The sequence below is a fragment of the Tympanuchus pallidicinctus genome, unplaced genomic scaffold (genome assembly GCF_026119805.1).
Source record: "Tympanuchus pallidicinctus isolate F22 unplaced genomic scaffold, pur_lepc_1.0 scaffold5, whole genome shotgun sequence".
NCBI lineage: Eukaryota > Metazoa > Chordata > Aves > Galliformes > Phasianidae > Tympanuchus > Tympanuchus pallidicinctus.
Genome location: NW_026294769.1, coordinates 14,533,405 through 14,556,765, shown reverse-complemented (window position 1 = coordinate 14,556,765; position 23,361 = coordinate 14,533,405). Strand labels below are relative to the sequence as shown.

Here is a 23,361-nt window from a genome sequence, read left to right as displayed (position 1 = left end):
ATGTTTGTGCAAAATTAATTACTCAGCTTTGCTTAGTGCATGTTCTTTTAACTGCTGATGCTTTATTTGTAATGCTTGAGATTATAGAATAATCATAAAATAACTACTGTTTAAATGCATTAAAGGAATTTGCAAAAAGTAGACTAAGCAAGGAGTCCCCTTCATGAGCTTTCATTCCAGCTCTCTAAGTGGGGGGATTGGTGAAAGAAAATGTTGTAAAATGGGTTTTAATTTTTATGTTGTTTATCCTTAAGAACCGCATTTATTTGGAATAAGTGAAGAAAGACAGAGGACACTTGAAATAACTGGTGGGCTTTCAAGGTTTGTAAAATCTGTCTGCAGGGAGACATGAAATTGGTAACGTGTGAATAGAATTAAGGTAGTGGAACTGGTGCTTCTTGGTAGGTAGGATTCAGGACAGGATGCAGGTGCAACAAATGTTGTGAAATTGGTTGAAAATAAAGGGAACATAGCAGCACTGTTATCGAGTGCTAATGGTAGGCTGTAAGCAGAACTGTGTTAACCATATTAGCTGAGTAACACATCATGTCTAACAAAAGCTGTCATCTTTACTTACAGACAGAAAGAATATTTATTTTTCGGGGGAATGAGGAAAGTTGCTGTTAACTTCTTGACATGAAAACATTTAGGGTGTTACAAGGCTTGGGTCCTTCCTTCTGCACATTCGTTTGATCAGATGGATGACTGCTACCAGAGGTACAAATATACAAGGAAGAGCAGCCAAAAGCACACAGATGGCCTGTACCCAAGGTGGATAGACTTTCTGTTCCTTCACAGGGAAGTGTTCCTATGGAGATTTAAAAAAACAAACAAACAAACAAAAAAAAAACAAACACAGAAGTGAAAATAAATAAAGTCGTTAGGGCACTTACATTTCTATGATTTCCATATATGTTTAAAGATAGCAGAAGTTTCATTTTTCCTCTATGATAGCATTCAGTGGCCATATCCTCTGGCCTCACTTCTTGTGAGTCTAAATATAACTGTAAATTTTTTTAATAGTTTTTCTTTTGTAGATCTTATTCCAGTCTCTGCCTCTATTCACACTACAGAGGCTCATGACAATCTTTGAGGATTACTGCAATCTGAGTGCAGTGTAAGGCTGGAATCGATTTTCTGACCCCCTCCACAGGCTCTATTTGAGAGAGACACAAGAAGCTGCAACTGACACGAGTCACCCCTGTTCAGATTGAGTGTTTTCAACATCAGCAAGACTTTGGCACAGAATTAACCAGCACTGTTCTTGGACCACTGCCTCCTTGCCTCCTTGTCTGTCCAAGTTACACAGTCATACATTCATCAGTGTCCCAGTGGTATCAGTAGTTCTCAAGGCAAATCATAGAATCATTCAAGTTAGAAGAGTTCATTAAGATCATCTAGTCCAACCATCAACCCATTCTCCACCAAGCCCACTAACAATGTCATAAAATACCACATCTACATGTTTCTTGAACACCTCCAGGGATGGTGATTCTGCCACCCCCTTGGGCATCCTGTTCCAGTGCCTCACCCCTCTTTGTGAGGAGAAATTGTTGCTGATACATTACCTGCACCTCCCTTGGCACACTGTAAAGCTTTTGTCCTACTGCTGCTATGTGGGAGAAAAGATTGACCCCTACCTTGCTACAACTTCCTTCCATGTCATTGTTAAGAGATAATAAGGTCTCCCCTGAGCCTCTGAAAATGTTTCCATCCCTGGTATTTGTCATGCAGCTCTGAAGCTCTACTATACACGAGTCACTTATGAAAATGTGGAGTCTCTGTGAGACATTTCACTTTAGCAGTTGTCTGCATCACGTGCATCTCTGAGAGGTATGGAGTGTGGTGACACAAGACTTCTCTGAAAGAAGACTTTGATAACAGGAAAGCCATTTTATATTATTTGTAACCTTGTAATGTCTGTACATACTGGAGCCTTCTTGATCTGAGCATTTTATCACTTCAGACTACACTGTGTGAACAGCGATGATTTTAAAGGATCCGATGGGAGAGAAAAACATTCACTTCTGTTAAGTATTGCAAATATTAGAGAACATACATATTTGGGGTTCCAGGCTGCATAGGTTGGTGTCTTCTGTATTTGGAGAGTAACAAAGGCCACAAAGACAATTAGCAGGAGCAGAGGGCTTATAAACCTCCATGTGATTTGCCAGTAGAGATTTAGTTTTCGTCCAGTCATCCATTTCACATCTTTACTGAACCTTAAGAGGAGACATGTATATAAAGATGTCAGAGCTTAGGGGTAACAATTTTGTTTTCTCTTTTTGTAGTCTTTCTGTAAGTTTTAAATGTGACACAACTCCTTGAATTTTTTCTACTCCATACCTTTCCTACTTGCTGTAAGTGTTCATAATATTTAAGAAAGTGGAACTAGAACTTTTTTCCCCCCAAAGATGAATGTGGCTATGTCAGTTTACATAACCTGAGTAAGTTTTCTAACTATAGTGAGTAATAAACATGTTACAGCAATTCTGTAGCATCTAATCCAACAGATATCAGGACTCAAATACCAGAGTGAAAATTTACCTCTTAAGAGAAAAAAGTTTCCAGCTTACCTTTTAATTTTATAGACGTACGCAACCCCAATCACCTCAAAGAAAGCGATAACTAGAAGAGGCACTGAGCCTGCATAGCTATCAAAAATGTCAATCCAGTAACTCCCTGAACCCAGTGTAAAACACAGAGCAAAAAGGAAGGAAGCTAGACATATTATACCTGAAGAAAAAGAGATACCTTTGTTACTGGAGGACAGAAATTGAGATCATTTTTGTTCTAAATTGTTTTTACTTGTGTTTGAGTAACTTTTATTCTCTTTCCCTATATGGACCTACTTGATACCATTTCCTAAACTCAGTTTTCTCCTCTGTGGTGACCAAAGACACGATTCTTTTGCATGAGGAAAGCATTCCTGTGACAAATATTCTTCAGTTACTAGAGTTCCAAGCAAGTACTCTGCACTGTGCCTTGCCTTGTGGTAGTCTTTGGATGTTGCCTATTGACTGATGCAGAGAGCTTTAGCTGTTCTCATGTTCATGCAGTCATTGGTCTACATAAACAGCTGGGACCTGTGGTGGGTAAGCACCTAGAGCTGAGAAGGATACCTCCTTATGTCCCGAGATGGAAGTACATGCATATGGATGGTTACCTCATCAAGTTGCAGATAGATTTGGTTTTTTTACATAAAAAGTTGTGGAATTAGAAGAATCTAATTTAGGTGCCCCAGCAAGACTTTAGAAAAGGCATGGTAGCAATATTCCATGTATTAATTTAAAATGATACAGTAGACAGGTGTTAATCCATTACTTGAAACTGCTGAATTTTTTCTGGACCAATCCAGTAGGATCTCTCCTATTATTCTCTTCTGTTTCTTTTTGCTAATGCAGGCTTTTATGTTTCAGCAAAGAAAGCCAAAATGAACAAATTCAACTCAGAGCCCAATTCCTGAAGAGAAGGCTGGATTTGGTGTCTCAGTTGGAAGAGGCTCTAGCTTTGAACAGTAAGCAGTCATTCCTCATTATCTGTTCAGTAAATGTAAAATAATTGGTAGTACTATAGTTCTGAATGAAATTGGGTGAGTGATCTGTCTTACAGTCATGCTAATGTTGTGGTACAGCAAGTTCTTGGGCAGACTGGCTGATGTCACTTGTTACCTTAATACTGTCTTCTTGTCAGAAGGCCACAGTGGAGACGAGGCTCTTCCTGATGTTTGCAACAATTTAGAGCAAGCTTGGCTCCAGTCCCAGTAATTAAATGAGCGCTCACTGACTGAAAGACCTCTTGCAAGCTAAGAACAATGGCAAGGGCAATGTGATACCATATGCCAAAGTGCTACCTCATCTATGTCTTTATCTTCTGCAAATATAATCCACTACCTTGACTAGCACTGCACAATAATTAAGTTAATATTACAAATTCTTAATCCCTTTACAATATTTACTAAGCAGTTGATCATTATGCATCTATACAGAAGTCACCTTCTTTGAACAAAGCAAACCAAATACCTTACCAGACAGAAGCTCTTTAGGTATTGATTTAGATATAACTTGAAGTTCTAGAAGAGGAGTGAAGACTCCTTCGATGTTTCCAAACATGGAAGAGAGGCCCAAGCTGAACAACATTACAAAAAACAGGATGGCCCAGGCCTGTGAGCCTGGCATTAGGATAATGGCTTGAGTGAACACGATGAAAGCCAGGCCAGATCCTGATACGCTCTGTAGAATTCACAAAGAAATTCAAATAAATGTTATAAGGGGCTAAATGTAATTTCTCAAGACCCGAGAAGCTGTGGGTGCCCCGTCTTTGAAGGTGTTTAAAATCAGATGAAGCCCTGGGCAGCCTGATCTGAGCAGGTGGCAACCCTGCCCATGGCTGGAGCTTGGAGCCGAGTGGTACTTAAGGTCTCTTCCAACCTAAACTATTCTATGATTCTGTGATTCTGTAACACGCACGTATCTTCATATTCTGAACCTCAACATCAGAATTTCAGCTTGTATTATTTTCTGAGATACCTAGTCTAGTTCAAGTTTGACTTAAACTAAGAATAATTGAGAATGCTATTGTTTTTAGGGTTTGTGCTAGGCAAGATAATCAGAGTGATTGTTTCTGGTCATTGCACCTGAATAAGCTGTACAGTTTGTAAATGTGTTTCTGAAGCTGGCCTCTTAAGGTCAAAAAGGGATACAAATTTTTATACCAGAGTATATGACAATATGGCATCTGACAATCAAAAAGTTGTGTAAAACCAGTGGAAATTGTGAAGCTTTAACTTTGTCACCTCTTATGTTGTGTCCTTCTCTGGAATCAAGGATGCTGGCTAGTCTAGCAGGCTATGTAGCAGTCAGCACTGGAGGAAATCAGTTGTGGGAAATGTTTGTGGGAGTAGGAATGAAGAGCTCTGTTTTAATTTTAAATGATCTATAAGGTATGAATTGACAGTCACAGATCAGAATTTGTATTTGCACAGGTATGGGATCAGAGGCAAACAGTGTATGTTTTAATGTAGTTTTGATACTTCAGTTGCCAAATAGGGATTTAGGAAACTCTCATTCAGCACCTTTTCTCTATAATCTTTCAGCTAGCTGTGTTTTCTCTCTTGGGCCTATTCCTCTAAACTGGAGTAGAACTAAATCCAGTGTCCGTTGTGTATGTTCTGTGTAAGAGTCCCTTTGAACACTAATCCTATGATTATTATGTACTATTTTGAATACCGTATGAGGTCGCTTTGAGTTCACGCTGCCCTACAGTAGTACTGATATTTGAAATTGTTATGATTTCATAAAAAATATTAATTGCAACTAAATTACAAGTGAGTTAAACAAAGTGGCTGGTCCTTCTATCTGCATATATATATATATATATATTTATTTAAGGATTATTTTGTGAGAAGCAATTATGGTACCTGATCAAGAAATTCTTGAAGGTCACAGTTTTTCAGTTTGAGACCGGCGAGTTTTTTTGGATTTGATGAATTCAGGAAGGTGATCCAGTCTGTATAGTTCTGTCGTGTAATGCTTTGTTCTGGAAGATCATATTCATTGATGACACTGATAATATTCCTGACAGAGAAGCCAACATGTGCAAATGTTACGCATTTGAACATTGATAGAAAATTGTTTACTTCCAGTGTTGTTATTTATAGCATAAAAGAAAATATTATACAAGGATATACATGTATGCAATTTTTTCCTAAGTATTTATATGTATAGATATATATATATATTTATATATATATATAAATAATTATACGAGGATATATATATTCTATATTTTTACATATTTCTATAAATAACATATATTCATCTATAAAATATATATATGTGAGGGATATATATTTCCTCCTATATACAGATTTTTAATGTATTTATATATATAAAATAAATATATATCATTTGTAAATGGCTAGGAGAAAATATTCATTAATACTTATTTGAGATACAAATTCAGAGTACTTTACACAGATCTCTAAAATATATTTCAAGTCTTATTTTATACGTCCACATCATTTCCACCACTTGTGTTTAATAACAAATCCTGTGGAATAGAAAAATGTTTTATTTTTACTATTTCTAATGCTAGCTTAATATGTGATCCTTAATTTGTGGGTTTTTATATACACTAATTCTAGTATATTATTCTATAATGTTTTATTCCATACAAATGCTATTGTGATCATTCTTTCCTCAGTGCCATGGTGATCTATATTTCTCTATTAGATTTCTCCATACGGATGTTTTTCAGTGAAATGCATGTTTTGAAGTAACACATTATCTGTTTAGGTGTAGAAACTACGGTATATAGCACTGGAATGGAAGTTTCTCACCTGTCCAAGCAGTCCCAATAGCCTGTGATTGCTTTAAATCCCAGAACAGAAAAGACTGGGATGGAAGCATAGAGGGATGTTATGCTGTTCACAACTGCTACTGTCACAGCATCCTTTTCGCAGTCATTTCTAGAAGTAGAATTCAAATAAGCAAATTGGCTAAAAAAGTATTATCTATCCACACCCCCTCCATGATGTAGAAGAGACTTCCACATTAACGATTAGTGTGGTAGGCAAAAAATTAATCTATACAAAATATATTTGCTGAGCATAAGAAAAAAAAAATTGTTAAAATGGTAAAATAGATCACTAAAACCTGGAAGGACAGCAGCTGCTGAGATCCCCTAAAAGTATGCCACATTTTGAAAATTTTAGAAAATTGCATGAAGTGATGCAAGAGCCTATCCAAGTTGTAAAGGTCACAGTTCCACTTACTTTGATGGATTGTAGCTTGAGAACGCAATAAGCCCTCCAAAAGCCAAAGAAAGAGAGAAGAAAATCTGGGTGGCTGCATCAAGCCACACACGGGGATTTTTCAGGATGTTCAGCTGAAATAATTGGAATGAATGCATTATTTAGGAATTAAACTTTCTGTTCCCTTGGCTGCTCTATTTCACATGTGTGAAACTGTGAGTTGTGATGCCATCTATGTACACTGAAAGTGGAAATTAGTTCAAAATATGTCATTTGAGCAGATGTTTCTGAAGGCACATTAAAAATGTGTATAAGTCTGTTTCATTTTAAAACTCATTAATGCAATTATGCAGCTCTTCTGCCTGATAATAGAAGTGTTTCTGCACAGGTAATAGGCACACAATGGAGACAGTACGTTACATTTTTCTTCAACATGTTTCTTCCTGTTATTATACATAGTGAGTAACTTACAGTCTGAGGTTGTTATCTTCTTCAAACTGTACAAATATTTAACCTTCAAACTAAACAACAACAAAAAATCTAAAAGTGCAAGAATTGAATACTCATTAAAAAAATAGAATGTGCATCTTAAATTCAAACTGCTATGTAAACAAAAATGCAAAGTAGCATAGGAAAAAGAAGGAAAAAGGGAAAATTAACAGAGTGAAATTTGGAATTTGATTTAAGAAGGGAAGATTTCATAGAGGAAATTAACTGAAAAAAAATCTGTTTTTTTTTTTTTTTTTTTGTTACGAAGAGCAGTATGCAATTTTAAGTAAATCACTGGATTAAAGTTTACCATTAAAATTAGTCTAAAAGTAAAGCAAAAATGTTAGTAACGTGCACAATACAGATGTGTTGAATATATATTTCCTGTATTTGGCAAAGAAATACGTTATTTTCATTGTCTGCAAGGTCAACTACTTTCCAATCCCGTATCAACTTGTGGGACCAGAAAGAGTATCAGCTAAGAGCTGGTGTTTTAAATATCATTTGCCCCACAAGTAATACCTGGGCAGTTGAGTGCATCACTTTGTTTTACATCAGTCTGAGCACAGAGAAATGTGGCGTCTCAGTCATTCAGGCTGAACTGTGTGTTTTGTGTGTCGTGTCTACATCTCTAGGCTGTTGACCCTGTACACCACTGTCATGGGTAGGACTAAGAGTGTGCCAAAGAAAGGTTGTAGTATTTTGGGTATCTCTACAGATGGTCTGAGCTTGAAGGATTACAGTAATGCATTCCCCTCATTTTGGATGAACCACATATGCTGTGGCAGTGTGTGTGACAGTGCTTTGACCACAGGAAAACAGGTGTTACATTTCATACAGCATAGTTTAATGAGCAAATACATGGAACCATTGCTGGCTGAAATGCTTCAGCTTAGGCTAACAGATCTGTTAGGACATTTACTTTGGAAGATTTTAACCAAACCTTCCAATGCTGAAGTGCTTACTGACAGGAGCTTATGCACATCCAGAAACAGACTGCTATGCAGAAATGAAGTATTCACGTTGTTGCCTGGCCTGTGTGCTGCCAAGCCAATGATTTGTGCTGATAGATCCAATTGCTGGTGGATCCTGATGGATCTATCAGGAAAGACCAACCCGTCTTTCCTGAGTAGGGTCGTCCAGCATATGAGGTTGGAGTTCGTGTAGCTTGGTGTGAGATGCAATGCACTGACACTGGAACATGCTAATCAACCTCAAAGTTTGAAAAAACAATCAGTAGAAAGGCAAGTGAAAAGTGTCGTGACCAACTCAGTGTACTGATGTACTTGTGTCCAAACATCACTGCATTTTGTTGGGCCCTCCTTTGTTTCGGGGGGTTGTACTGAGACCTCCTAGAAAAGACCCTTGTAAATCCAGCATGTGCAGTAAGTTGAGCAATACTGCTCAGCTTTAGAACATCGTGACAAGGTTGTTATCTGATCATAAGCCAAAATTAAGAGCCTAAAAGTTATTTTGCATTTTCAGTAATTTGCCATGCAGGATTTTAAAAGACTAAATGTGCTGTAACTAGAAACAGATAGATGAAGATATCAAATCAGAATGTGAACAAGTGAATGCTGGAGTAATGTGGAAAGTAAGCACTCACTGATGTAGAACACCCCAGATATTTACAATCCTTGAAAATCTTTCAGATGTGAAAGAGGCTGGAAAAAGAAGTATTTGTACTCCTGAGCAGACGCAGAAAAACATGGAAGCTGAGCCCCATAAAGGCTTGATGGAATCCTTTTTCTGCTGCCTGTAAGAGCAGGCCCCTCTACACTGGAAAATATTTTTTAATAAAACAAAGTCATTCAGATCAAACAGCCAACGTAATGTGAATCCCAAAAAGAGAAGGAGAAAAGAATTATTAGCAAGTGAGAGAGCAGAGGAAAAGAGGCTTTGTAGAGAAATCTAAAGAGGTTTTTGGTTAGATACTCTGAGGAACCTGTATGAACATATCCAACAGCTTATTTACTTTCATAGGCTGGAGGGCAGGGACAGGAGAGAGCGAGAAAGGGAGATTAAAATTCCTACATTTGAGGAAGAACAGGGCATTGATAACCTGAGGGTTAGGGAGGAAAATATCCAGTATTTCTGAGCTGTGGCTTGGTGGGCTGAGTTAAAGATGGGACAGACATACCTTGGCCTCATGCTCTTTCAGCATGATTTGCCACCTTGATTACTACTTTGCCATGGGAGAGAGCCCAACTGCTCCTTGCTACAGTTCAGAGCCCGTAATCACCTGGATGGCATTCAGGATGCTGGTGTTGATTTATTCTTACAGCTGAATTGGCCAAGTACCCATTCTCCACTGCTTTATCATAGGAGTTTGGCATAGGAGTTGCGTGGTTTTCTATTTTTCAGGTTGAAAACCATGACCAAAGCCATTTGGGCACCTGGAGTACTGCCAGCAGTACAAGCCCATTCCTCTCACACCACTGCGTATCCCTGCTGGGAGGGGAAAAGGTCTTGGACTTGCCCCACTCGAGCAGTATGTAATTATGTAATGTAATGTGTGAGCTTACCTACAGAATATGTGGCTTATCCACATCTAGCCTTGACAGCCAACAAATGCCTTCAGAACAGGAGAGTGGTGCTCCTTTCAGTGAAATCAGTATTCCCTTTAGACCTTAACAGATGGGAAAGCGAGGTGACACCAGATCCCTAGGAAGTCTAAGAACATCTTCAGTGTCAGTCAATCAGGGCTGTGTAGTCAAGCAACAGTGATGGTCTTACACCTCTCCATTGCTGGTAACTCATCAGTGAATTTTTCCACACTAGTTTTGTCAGTTTTTTCCCCAGAAAAGCAGAGGATGGACATGTTCAGTAAGGCAAAGGCTGCCTGTGGGCACTGAGACCGCAGAGGAGGGGTATGGTGTTCACAGGGCAGGTGCTGGGGCCTTGAAGGCCAGCTCTGCAATTGTGTGCCAAGCTCAGAGGTTGCTCTATCAGTGGGTGCTGCCTTTCTTCTTTTCAACTCTCCGCTTTACGGTGATTTTTAGTGCTGAGGCAGAGCAATGAGGATGCCCACAGCTCACAGCAAGCACTTGGCAGTCCAATTTAACTTTGAGTTTGCGCAGTGTAAAGAGGCCCATCTGAAATGACCAGCATATAAAGGGACCTAAGACTCCTACCCCTTTGAGAAGATGAGAAAAAAAATGAGAGAACCTCAAAATGAATGTATAGCATGAGATCTGAGGGGTGAAAAAGGAAAAGTAGTGTTTCTGACCATCATGGTAATACTTACATTAGGGGTGAAAAGGTACACTAGACCTTCGGTGGCTCCTGGTAGACTGAGTCCATGAATAAGGAATATAGTTAGGACCAAGTAAGGAAATATTGCTGTTACATAAATTGCCTAGTCAGAAAGTGATAATTAAGACAAAGTTATTAAGAGTAACATCAATGGATCTTTTTTTAAGTTTTTGCCTTGTGCCATCCTAATATTTTTAGATAAAACAGTTACAAGTGAGCATGGTTAAAAATTATAAATTACTTCAATAGTATTTAGTAATAATTTCTTAAAAATAAAAAATACTCTTAGAACAGTGAGGGGGAAGTAGTAGGGCAAGAAGCATTTGCAAAGGAAAAGGAGAGGAGCATATTTCTGAGCTATCTGTGCTGCTGTTACCACTCAGTTGGACAAGGAGCACAGTGAAATGGGTCTAAAGTGGTACTTGAAACTGATGAAACTGATGAACTCTGGAAAATGACATCCAAAGCGCAGGATAAGAGCCTGAGCTGTTTACTTCTGTGTCCTTCGCCTACCTTTCCTGTGGTTTCAATCCCTCGAATGGTGCAGAGATACACAATTGCCCAGCAAGCTGCTAAGCACAAAACAAGCCACCACTGTAATGTGCCGCTGTCGGTGACGTCAGGTGTTATGTTCAAAGTTTTCCTGTACCAAAAATAATTGACTGCAGTACTTTCATAACATTCTTTGTTGAGCCCTGAAAAAGGATGGCGTGCATAAGAAGAAACGTTGAAATGTGGTAATATTTTGCCACTCACTGCATCACAAGGAAACAATGCTCTACAGGAGTGGAGAGCAGCAGGGTTGCTGTTTTTACATGCAGTCTCATTCAAGTTTAGCAGTATATTTTTTTATCATGAAAAAAAAAAAAGACAATTTTGGTAAAGAAATGTTACTCAAAAAAAGCCAAAAAGTCATTTTAAAGAACAGAGAACAGTCTTTATCTTTTATTCAGTCTTTAGATATGCTTTTTTAAGTCTTACTAGTATTTTTGTAATGGGTAATGTGTAACTAATTGTCTTCAAATAGTTTCTCTGCCATCTCAAAAATTATTATTTATTTTATTTATTTTAAAAACCTCGTTTTTTATTCTGAAATCAAAGGAGTAGCAGACTTTCTGGCTTGTAATAACCAAGGTATCACTACCCAATGAAAACACAAGTCTCCTTTAAACCAATTACTGAAAGATGTCTTAAATTTGCTTTGCAGTTATGTCAGCAGTCTCATATGTCTTGATATGTAGTTTATGGTGACAGTCATGAGTGCCTTGATAAAAGACTGTTTCTCCATAGTCAGAGAGCACAGGATGTTCTTTCAAATTGTCCCTGTGCTATCATGTCAGCAAAACAAGTAAACCAATCTTCCCTTTTCCCCCTACTCCCCAGGCTCTAATGTCTGTGATGCTCCAATTGCAGTGACACTGAAGCAGCAGTTACCTGTTCTGTTTTCATTTAGAGGGCAGATGCTCCATGGAAGGGGTTCCTGGAAAGAGTTGATGAAGTACCACATCACCCAGGTTAGAATGGTGTTGTAATATAAGCTCACCAGAATCGACACCATCAATGAAGCAACCCCTGCAGATGACAGATTTCAGCTTAGAAAACCAGGGAAAAGTTACCAGTCACAGCACTTACTCTTAGAATCTCCCATCTCCTAATTTCTCAAGATCTTTTTTTTTTTTTCTTTCAGAGATCTTCACAAGGGATGATGTGTATTTGTGTCCTCGGCTCTGATGCGCAGCCCCTGGCTCCACCAGCGCTGCTGTAAGAAGGCTGGCGCTCCTCTGCTTCGTGCCCTGGGCTCAGCCTTTCTCCATTCTGGGAGACTCTGTGGCAGCAGGCAGCCACCTGAGCAAGTAGGTGACAAATGCTAAGAGTAGGGCTCTGTGGCACCAAAAACAGGAGACATAGGACCCGCAGCTTTGGGCCTTTAACACTCAGCTCTATAAGCACTTAAGAGGCAACATCTGAGCTTGTGCCAGAGTCACTTTCAGCTGTAGGGACGGAAACAAGTTTTCTGTGACTTCACTGAGGTTGTCTAATATGAAAAATGTGAGAAACAGCTGCCTTCTTTAAGAGTTCTGGCTTGCTGGGGCTCAGACATTCAGGTTGCCTGAGCCATAGAGTCCTCTTCAGATAGAGAGGCATACCCAACTCCTGACTTTTGGCCAGCCCACTTCTGAAAGTGGCTTCACATTTGGATAGAGCCTAGGAAAATTCATACTGGAAGGGATCCCACTAAATCTGTAGTTTGGTTTCTTGCTTTGAGGTCAAAGTTAGGCAGGGTTTTTATCCACTGTGGCTTCCAGATGGAGATGACACTTTGCTCAGAGCAGGTGAAGACTGAGCCACTGGCTCCTGATTACCAGGAATCTGAGCAGCCAGCATAGAAATAGGGCAGGTAGGACAAGCTCAAGTACAGAATGCTGCTCATTTCATAAAAATAAAAGTAAAAATTGAGACAGACATTAGATCTTCCTGAGATGGTCTCTCTAAAACACTGGGTTTTGAGTTGTCGCAGTTCCTACAAAATATGTGGGATGTTACCTAGTCCAGGAAAAGTCTGAGGTTTAAACTATTTATCTAGAAGATGAGGATTGAGTGCTTTGACATAGCATATAATTCAGTATTTATTTATTTATTTATTTTACAACATGACACAACTTTAACAGCAGACCAAAAGAGACTGAAGTTTCACAGCACAATATAGCTGCACGAGGGCACTGTTTTATTCCATACTGTGCAGAAACACACTAAACTACTATCTTCTGTTCCTTCTGTATCAACACCACAGATTCTGCTAGCTGTTTTTTTTTGAAAAGGGAAGTTGGACCTGCTAAATAGTAGGAGAAGAATCTAGCTGGAGGTCCCATCCTCCTGCTTTGTGGTTCTTCCCAGTTGCCCTCTTACCCCTCAATGATTTCTTACCTACTCTTTTTTTTCCACAGGCATAGTTGTCAGCACCAATCCCATTTTCCTGCATACAGTAAGACACACCCTAGCTTTCCTATCTCATGCACCCACATCAAAGGCTAAAAGGTTCATATTTTAGGCTCCCATCTGTCTGGAGTGACACCTGATGGGAGTGATATCCTGATGAGCGTCAGGTGCAGCCCTGCAGGAAATAAGTGCTGAGTGAGAGCCCAGCCATGGTTCCTTCAGCCCAGATACCTACCGACTCCTCCCAGGTAAGGTGAGATGGTGTGCCAGGCATTGATGCTGCCTTTCCTCAGGCACTGTCCTAGGGCAAGTTCAAGATGCAGCAGTGGGATTCCTTCAAAGATAAGAGCGATGAAGTATGGAATCAGGAATGCCCCTGAAAGCATAATTAAGTGCAATTAAGCCACACGGTTTTCTGCACCTCATTCAAATTGCTGTTATCTCCTCTACTTCATGGCTGTAACAAAGTCTTTGTAGGAAGTGTTGAGAAAGGCAATGCTGATGTGGATGCTTGCCCAGGAACAGCTGCTGATTGTGGGTGGTTTTGTTGGTGGTAATGAAGGAGGAAAGGCCAGGACCACTAATGCTGCAGGGCACATCCCGTCAGCACTCCGACATCTCGTGAACACAAGCTCTAAGGATCCACACCCCTTCCACCATTTCCCTTTCTTTTGCTAGGGGGATAGCAGCAGATACACAAGCCAGGAAGTATGCGCTCTAAACACTGAAAAGGTTTTAATGGCTAACCTCTGTAAAGCATTAACAGTTACCACAGTTCTTGAAATGCAGGTGCCATTCCATTCTGATGTCTTTCTATATGATCTCTTTTCTGCAGAATGGTCAGACCAAAACTGAGAGGTTGCCCTTTCCCACTGGCAAAGCAAGACTTTGCACTGGAAGCCCCTAGGAGAAAAAGTTTCTGCATGACATTTTACAAGAACCTATAGTGCTGCCTAACTGGAAACAAGCCGAAAACTGTTCTGTAAGCTGTGGGAGCAATGACATCTGGTTTCATCTGGGTTTGTATCCTTTGTCATCTTTCATCTTTCTCTCTGTTGAGTGAGAGACAGCATTGCTTCTGGCTGTTGCAGGATGATGGTGTGCACTGCCTTGGATCTCTGTTTTTTACACGGACACTGATCTTTATGAGACCAAGTGACATCTCACTGGCATGCTCATCCCTTTTGCCCACCTGTCCACTTGAGTCAAAATGGCCTAAGAGATGGAAGTTTAGTGCTATGACATGGCCATCAGTCACTGTGCCCACAAAATAGTTTTTCTTTGGGGAAACAAAAATAGAAATCCTATGTCCACACCTTCCTATCCTCCTACCAGCTCATGCCACCTCTGTGCCCTTTCATCACTCTAATGGCAATTCTGCACCTCATTATGCCATTACCAGAGTGCTGAGGGAGCACAGCAGTCCTTGGCAAGAAAAAGGCAGTGGGGAGTTACCATGGATTTGAGCTCTTCCTGGAGCTGCTTCTGTTATGTAATGACTGTTTAGAAAGGTGGAGCATATAAATCAAATCACTTCGAGCTAGAAACTGCAATAATTTTGCTACCCATTGCTAGATAATTGCAATAACTATATGCAACACCCAGACAAGGTGAGTTGTTTATTCACTAGTTTTCTACAAATAAATAAATGGGGAAAAAAACATACATGATGCCCCTTTCAGTGAGGAACTGCTCTTAATTTGCTAAAGGTAGAAACAAACATCTCTGTGACCTGGTTTCCTAAGATGTTTTAACACTAAGAAGCAGATTTGGAGGAGTCTCACTGTTGACTTCAGGACATGAGGTCCCCACTTGACATGCTTGAGAGCCCTGCTTGGCAGTCCCCCCTATTTGGAGGAGGTTCTTAAGTACCCAGGTACAAAGCAAGAGATTTAGAGGAGTGTGGGAACCACAGCAGCTCATTTATCTGAAGTGATGAAATCTAGACTGGAGGCAGTCACTGTATAAATACTGAGGGAACTCTCATGCCCTTCCAGGGGCTTTGTAGCCTCTCCCCTCCCTCAGCCCTGTGCTCTTGTTCAAGGGCTGATGAGATTGTCAGAATAAGCCACTTCTGCAACACACCTGCCTTGCTGGCAGTCAAATGGTTGGGCTGTCCCATCTCTGGGTGGTGGCTCCTGAACAAGTAATCTGAGGATTCTGAGCTCTTCCTTGCAGCCATTCCACCAGACACCGATCTCCTGTATCATACCTCCATGGAAATAACCCTGCAGTAATGAGTGCAGACTGCCCTGTGTTATTTCTCTTTCCTCTGTTTGCTAGTTCACAGCAGAGCACATTTGAATATTCTGCAGATAGAAGGCCTTTTACTTTGTGTTGGTTTGTACGCATCTCCAGTTGTATTTGCAACATAATGTCATGCTTTGAGGGGAAAAAAATATTTGTTTTTCATGAAAGCAATGTAAAAAGTGTGATAGCTGCAATTGTGAAAAGATGGCAAAAGATTGGGTTAAAAGTAGCTCATGGAACTAATCTTTCTCAAACCAAATTCAAATAGGTGGCTCAGAGTGTAGAGGTTCAGCTCACAGGCTTAGTTATTTATTTGCTTTTGTTTTTAGATAAAAGGAAAATAGGAAAAGCACAGTCTGCTCAAGCACTTGAAGCTTGCACTCCTTCTCAATAAAATCTCCTACACATAGAATAAAAAAGGTGGCAAATACTAATGATGAATAAGAACCCACTGGTGTTGTATGATCAAGGGTCTATTTAATCCTTAGAGGAGGATATGCTAAAAGGCAGAACTTGTGTATCTTTTGAACATTGCTATCAGAGATCTAGGAAGAGGAAAATGCAAGAAGTAGAATGAAGTTTCATGTTGGTACCTACCACAGAGTGTGTGTCACAAAACAGAGCTCATCATCCAAACACAGATAGTTAACGTATCAGTGTGTATATGATGTGTAGCACAGGCACAACAGAAATGCAGTAGAGTTGGCTTATTGGTAAGTTGTTTCTGTTTATGGTAAAGCCCCAAGCAATGAGGAGTGCTGGCATGTCATGCTTCGTATTGCTGCTAACTGCAAAGAGCCTTTAGAATGAGGAGAGCTCTACAGTCACTGTAGTAGCTGCCCTGTTATTGGAAGTGTGTGTAAAGCACTCCATCCACAAATCAACTTTTGGTTGGACCAAGTTCAGGCTGAAGCAAGCCTGAAATTAAAAAATAGTACCCTCAGATGTGTATGGCATGGATGCTGGGTCTCAAGGACAGCTGCTTTGCTCCACAGACCTGCTCTTCCAGGCCCATACTGCTTCTTCGTGAGGACACAGCCCAAGAAACCTGAGCTTCTTGGGGTTTTGTGATTCCTCACAGTGATGATTCTTTCCATTTATTGAGCCCAGAAGCAAACCTAATTTCCTGAACTATTACTGTGTCTTGCTCAATTCCTCAGTGAAAAGCTGGAGCAGGTGATCACTGAATTAATTGTTCTGTCAAATAGTGAAAAGTTCTGCTCTTTGCAATATACTTTTTTTTTATCTGTTTATTTTTATACAATATCTTTTAGGCTTATGTGTTGTTTCAGATATTATTTCCTTCTGAATGCAGTGAGCCAAGCAACTGCATTTCTTTGCAAGTTGTCATTCAAATTTTAGCAAAAGGTCAGACAGGCCATGGGTTATGAATATCTGGAAATCTCCTTTTAGCAGGAGTCTAGGGTGTATTTATTTTCCTAAAAAGAACTACGATTTATATTAAAGGCATTTTCCAGTTATTCTCTGGGCTCAGGCACTACGCACATAATTTTTATTACCCCTTGGTTAGACCAGTGCATACCAGCTGTAATCAGGTACCACTTCACAGTATGTTAGTTGAAGGTTTTTTTGTTTTTTTGTTTTTTAAAGTATTTTCAGATGTCTATGCATGTACATATGTATGTAGATATATGCCTATACGACCTGTTTGAGTCTCAGTTCTAGGTGACAAAATATATACCAGACCATTTAGAAACATCTTTTTAATCCCTGTTGCCTGGGAACCTTTGTATTTGTCTCCGCTTGCTGTGGCAAACAGCCTTCATATCCATTAGTCATGAAAAGTAAATAGCTAACTTAACTCAGGCAATAAATCCAAATAATCAGTAAACGAAAGCAGGTGATAAATGTCAGCAAAACTGATATTATATTAGATCCAAGTTACTGAGTAACACTAATGTGCGATGAATAAGGTTCAGAGGTCTGAGGAGAACAGCTGACATGGAACAAATATACAAGCACTTATTTTTATCTCTGGCTTTTTAAAAGATCTAGAAATGAGGAAAAGTGCATTGCCTGACTCTTAAACACCTGGATCATTAGTGAAAATGTGATCTACACCCAGAAGACATTCAGCCATAGACTGGATCTTCTATGACATTTCCATACCAGGTTTTGCTGTGCTCGTGGCTGGGGCTGAGGTGCTGAGCCACCACCTCTTGGGTCTTATGGTTAACCATTATGCTGCTGTTCACATCTTCAGGTACACTCCAGTACACCTGAAGATCTACTGGGCTTTTGCATCTGAGTTGTTTGCTTTCAAAAGTGCAGCCCCAAATCGCATCTCTGTCTAAAATTGGCTGAATGAAAATGCAACCACATTAGGCACGTTTGTAAATCTAACAGCTCTGTCTTCTTTTTGGTCTTCATCAATCACTTACATTCTCCCAACACCTGCTGTCCAGGATGAATTATTTATCAATCCCAGAGAATTTTGTCAGCAAATTGTTCTAGTCATCAGCTGAGCCCTCTGAGCCCTTTGTTAAAATCCAATGACCAAATACTGGCCGTGTGACCATACACTGAGCTTTATTCATCACTGTCTTTGTGCCACTGCTTGTAGTAATGCAGAGTATCTGTATCATAGAACAATTTGAGTTGGAAGGGATCCTTAAAGACCATTCCTACCAATTCCCCTGCAGCGAATTGGGACACCTACAGCAGGTTAGGGTGCTCAGAGCCCCCTCCAGCCTGACATTGAGTGCCTCCAAGGACGGGGCATCCACCATCTTTCTGGGCAACCTGTTCCAGTGCCTCACCACCCTTAAATACTCTGGATGGTGTCACAGACTCTGCTTCCTTGCTCTCTTTTTTATCATTTTTTTTCACTGATAAAACGACTTCTTGAAGTGAAAAAGAATACTCAGCCTTTGTCCTTGTAGCTTTTCCCAATTTTCATTATCTTTAAAACTCTTCTAGGACCTGCCTTTTTTGTCCTACCAGTGCCTGTGAGATATATCAGCGCCCACAGAAGCAAACAGACTTTCTGGTCACAGTGTGCTCTCTAAGGTGTCCTTGCCCTCAGTCTTGTGGCCTATCTGGTATGGGAGCAGTGTGTAGGGCAAGGATGCAGGAGGAGAGTGTTGGGTGGTGTACATAACTTTTGTACCCTTTCATATCTTCCTCATTCATTTCAGTCTCTTTCACTGTGAAATGGTTGCCTTAAGTGTTGGGCATGAGCACGTGAGAGATCAGACTGGGTTTGTCTGAGTCTAAAAGCATTGGACCACAGAAACAGGTGGAGTAGAAAAGCCATGCCCAGCACAATCTCTGCTGAACTGAGCATCTGAAACCAAAGGCAGAGAGAAACCTGTGACTGCCTTCCTGCCCAGGCTGTTGTTAGCTACTTGTGTTGGCAGTAGCATGACGTGCCACTGGCTTACCAGGTGTTGTCAGTGTTCTTCTTAGCCCTCTCCATCCTACACATTCTCTTAAGTTTTTAACTTTCCATAGAGGGGCCCAGACTTATTTCCTGGCTTCCTGTGGTTAAGATGCTTAATTAAAGACGAACTTTATGAGTCATTTGAAAACATGCTAGCATAGGATTTAGCATGGCACCAAGCAGCTTTCCTTTCCCTTGTCATTAGCACAGGTCATTGGTTCACATTTCCTAGAGCTTAGTGAGCTGTAGGACTGTACCTTTTTTCACTCACAGTAGCAGTTTAGAGTGGGATCAAAAAATACTGAGTCACCTACAGGAGAAAAAAACTGAAATTCAGTTCTGGAAAAATGAAATCCTGAAGAATCTGTGTAAGTGCTGGCTGTTTCCAAGAGATGTGTGTTGCTTTGTCTTTGCTGTTCAGGCTGTCCCAGGACTCAAAAATTCTGCTCTGGACGTGCTGGGTTCATGGACATGCTCAGTTGCCTGCTCTCAGGCAGGCCACCTGAGATGCTGCAGGTTGTTTGTCCAACTTCAGAACACCCCCCCTTCAGCCACATACTGTTTCTGCATTGTAGATGTTCCTCTAAAAGCGTGTATCCTGCCTCACTATGTGTGTGTCATTAGCTACAGTGACAGGCTTTTTCCAGTCATTTCAATTGACAGAGAAACAGCATGCTAACAGCTATGGCTTTTTAGCCACCTGGTTATGGTAAGCAGCTGAGAGTGCTTCACTGGGTTTCCCATCTTTGAATATAAATAATATAAAGTATAAGGTCTCCTGAGAAACACCTACCTACTGCTGCTTCTTTTTTCTTACTTGAATTAGTGCAACAGTGGCTTCCAGCTGTTACATCTTCACTGCTAAAGACCTCCTTGCTGTCAAAATAATTTCCATGTCCTCATCTGTAAACTGTGGCAAAGAGATTCATTCATTTTCAACTTGGTGAGTTAAATGGGCTGGATGCTTAACTCAGTCCATATACCATGCATTTTCCAGATCTCAAATAAGTCTTGAGGATCTTCTGCATTTTTTTTCATCTTGATTATGAAAAATGGGCACAAAGGTTGTGTTAGCATCAGTAGCAGTATCTCCTTCTGTTTCCCCGTGCAGTGTTTGTGCATGGCAGGATGCTTTATGCTGAGAAAGCCTGCTTGATTTCACTCATTCAGATGCTCACAGAGTCCTTATGTGGCTGCTTTCTAAAATACCTCCTGCTTTTAATGGCAGCATCTGTTTGTGGTTCCTTGGCTTATTCAAATATATGTAGTTCATGAAGCAATGGAGATGCCTTGATAGAATTAGATTGAAACATTTTTTTTCCTGCCATTTGCCTGTTTCTCTCAGTTTGAATTTTGTACTTATCTTGTAAATTGAACGATAACAAATAAAACTGGGCTTGAAGAATTTGCTACATCGCTCTGCTTGAGACAAGTTACCATGGTACCTCTCAAAAGCTGCTGTAAGTAATAGTGAGCTTACTATTTCTGATCCGTTCGTATTTACTAAATAGGCTGCTTCTAAAGCAATTCTTCATGGGAATGGTGCCCACAGAAAAGCTTAGGCAGGTGTCAGCATCAGCTTGCCTGTGTTAAATCAGCCAAGCATTTCAGGCAGCTTCACAGCCATCAAAAAGTGCCATTTAGCTTCACTCAGCCATGGCTTGTGGGTTACCTCCTGAAGGTGGCAGAGAAGGGAGAGGAGTGATTCTTGTTTCCCTGGCTAAGCCAACTGTTTGGGGAACTGCCTTACTAAAGCCTTATCAGGACTTCTGGCTTCTCCTAAAGGTAGCAAGCTGCAAGTGATCTTCCTCCTCCCATCAGGACTGTAGCAGCAGCGTCAGAGCTGAGCAACAAGTTGGTTTTATTTCCTAAACAAATGCATCCTTTAAAAACGAAACGTATTTCTACAGAGAAAGCCAATCTAAAGAGAAAGCCAAATATTTATGAGAATTTGAGAACTCAATAGCTAAAAAGAAAGTGATGCAAATATGTAAGTTCCATGCCCATCATAAGTTAGCACAATTATATTGGAATCGTGGCTTAATATTTTGGCAAAGTCCCACTTCAACCTTACCGCCTCCGTGTATCTGGCACAAGTATGGAAACCGCCACACGTTCCCCAAGCCGACGGCAAATCCAATACAACTTAAGATATACTGGAACTTGTTATCCCACTTTGGTCTGCCATCTTCTTTAGGGACTTCAGGTGGCGTGTCCATTGGTAAATCTTCTAGTACGAAGTACCTTTGGCTTTCTAGTCCCTTTCCTTATAAATGGGAAGATTCTTCAAAACGTGTCTCCGCTGCAGGTTTTATGGGGAATGACAGAAGGGTTTCTCCAAAAAAGGCGGTGCTTTGTTTTTATGTAATGCAAAGGAATGTGTCATTGGAAGTGCCACAGTTTAAATACCAAACCAGGAATTATTATTATATAGACAGAGTGGCTACTCTTGATGTTTTGTAGTTCCTTCTATAGTTAGGGAACTTAGGAATATGTTGTTAATGGGTAACTTGGGATCAAACAGATTTTTATTTTCTGTTCTCCTTCTGTTCTCAGATACCATCAAAGAAGTGTGACGCTGAATATAATTAAAAAGAGACCTTTACAGCATTAAGACATTAACATTGTAAGATGTGTAGATCTGTGAATTAAGGAAGCATTGGCTTTTTCTCTTTGTTAGCTGAGTGACTGAAGACATCTTTGGTAAGTACAAAAAGTGATTTTTTTTTTTTAATACTAAATTAGTCTTAATTGGATTTACCTGTTGCTGTTACACCAAAACCTCAAATAGAACCTGGTAAAGGTGTGTTTTCATGGCTGTACTTGCAGTAGCTTTTTGCCCACCTCAAGATCTGCCATTGGGACACACAGACCAGCTGCAGCCACACAGCTCCTGCTGCATAGGTCGCTGTCCTCCATATTGCTTTTCCCTCTGAACATCCACACACGTACCTGTGACTGACAGAAATTATTTGAAAGGTACAACACACTATGGCTGGGACTCTTTGAGGATCCCTTCAACATTTGTTCCTAAGCAAACCCAAGATGGGACTGTTCTCTAGACAAGACCATATATGTTCAGACATCAAAATCTTGTCTGCTTTCACCATAACTGCCTGAGGTTAATCACTTCCCACCTGTCAATGAATCCCAAGTGACTATTTTTATTTTTCATTAAATAGTTACTGAGGAATGTAACAGCTGAGTGCTTGCCTTCAATTGAAAGCCTGTGAGAAAAACTTTAATGTTCTCTTTCCAAAATACCAGGGTTTTGCTGTTTTACACTCCACACCTTTATAGAACATCCACGTCACAGAAATCAGCTACAGCACCCACCACCCTCCCCCCCACCACTGTTGTGCTCCAGACCAGAGAGTGCTGTGCTCGGGCTGTCCTGGCAGTACCTCCATCCCTGCCCCCTGCAGCTGCTTCAGACTCAGCTCATTAGGAAAATCTGACTGCCTTTCCTATTACAGAATAGCAACTTGAAAGATTTTAAATAAAATATATTCATAGAATCATAGAATTGTTCAGGTTGGAAAAGACCTTAAAGATCATCAAGTCCAACCACAACCTAACCATACTACCCTAACTCTAACAACCCTCCACTAAATCATGTCCCTGAGCACCACATGCAAACAGTTTTTAAAAACATTCAGGGATGGTGACTCAACCACCTCCCTGGGGAGCCAATTCCAGTGCTTAACAACTCTTGCTGTAACTTAAACTTTCCCTGGTGCAACTTGAGGCCATTTCCCCTCATCCTGTCAACTGTCACTAGAAGAGACCAACCCCACTCTTGCTGTAATTATCCTTCAGATATTATTATTCAGATTATTATCGTCCATAAATATTCATATTCATATTTTTTAATATTCAAATAATATATATTTTTTAAGTTGAAATGCAAATAAATATATTGCCTGGTACTTCACTGTCTTATTTAGTGTAGATATAGTCTAAAAATAACCTCTAGAGTAGATATCATAGAACCAGAGAATCATACAATCGTCTAGGTTGGAAAAGACCTTCAAGATCACCAAGTACAACCATAAGCCTGGCCTACTGGCTCCCGTCACTAAACCATGTCCCTTAGTGTCATGGCCACATATCTTCTAATACCTCCAGGAGCAGGGACTTCATCACCTCCCTGGGCAGCCCTGTCCGATGACTGATCTCTTTCTCTGTGAAGAGATCCTTCCTGATGTCCAGTATAAGCCTCCTGTGGTGCAACTTGAGGCTGCTAGGAACTTGGACAGGAGAATAATAAAAT

The 23,361-nt window shown here is 40.3% G+C and overlaps 2 protein-coding genes and 1 long non-coding RNA gene across 4 annotated transcripts in view; 2 read left to right on the top strand and 1 right to left on the bottom strand.

Annotated features, from left to right (window-relative positions):
• The window catches only part of TERT (telomerase reverse transcriptase), a 34,349-nt gene extending 33,669 nt beyond the window's left edge, over positions 1 to 680 (top strand). The window contains exon 18 of the mRNA XM_052704712.1: positions 580 to 680. The gene's annotated coding sequence lies outside the window, so the exon portion shown is untranslated. The remainder of the gene's footprint in view (positions 1 to 579) is intronic.
• SLC6A18 (solute carrier family 6 member 18) lies at positions 43 to 21,648 on the bottom strand. Of its 2 annotated transcripts, XM_052704714.1 has the most exons (12): positions 21,163 to 21,648; positions 13,671 to 13,811; positions 11,933 to 12,070; positions 11,012 to 11,193; positions 10,491 to 10,601; positions 6,776 to 6,888; positions 6,341 to 6,469; positions 5,420 to 5,576; positions 4,028 to 4,232; positions 2,577 to 2,736; positions 2,060 to 2,222; positions 43 to 808 (listed from the first exon to the last, which is right to left on the bottom strand). In XM_052704714.1, exons 1-12 carry the CDS (start codon positions 21,305 to 21,307, stop codon positions 647 to 649), a joined length of 1,806 nt encoding a protein of 601 aa, XP_052560674.1. In that variant the 5' UTR covers positions 21,308 to 21,648; the 3' UTR covers positions 43 to 646. The 2 variants fall into 2 exon arrangements, with proteins under 2 accessions (XP_052560674.1, XP_052560675.1); XM_052704715.1 differs by lacking the exon at positions 2,060 to 2,222 and having other exon boundaries at positions 672 to 808.
• On the top strand, positions 2,620 to 22,981 carry LOC128091514 (uncharacterized). The gene is made up of 4 exons (XR_008211437.1): positions 2,620 to 3,517; positions 12,186 to 12,351; positions 14,271 to 14,454; positions 21,645 to 22,981. It is a non-coding gene; the product is annotated as an uncharacterized LOC128091514 (long non-coding RNA).
• Positions 22,982 to 23,361: the final 380 nt, after the last annotated feature.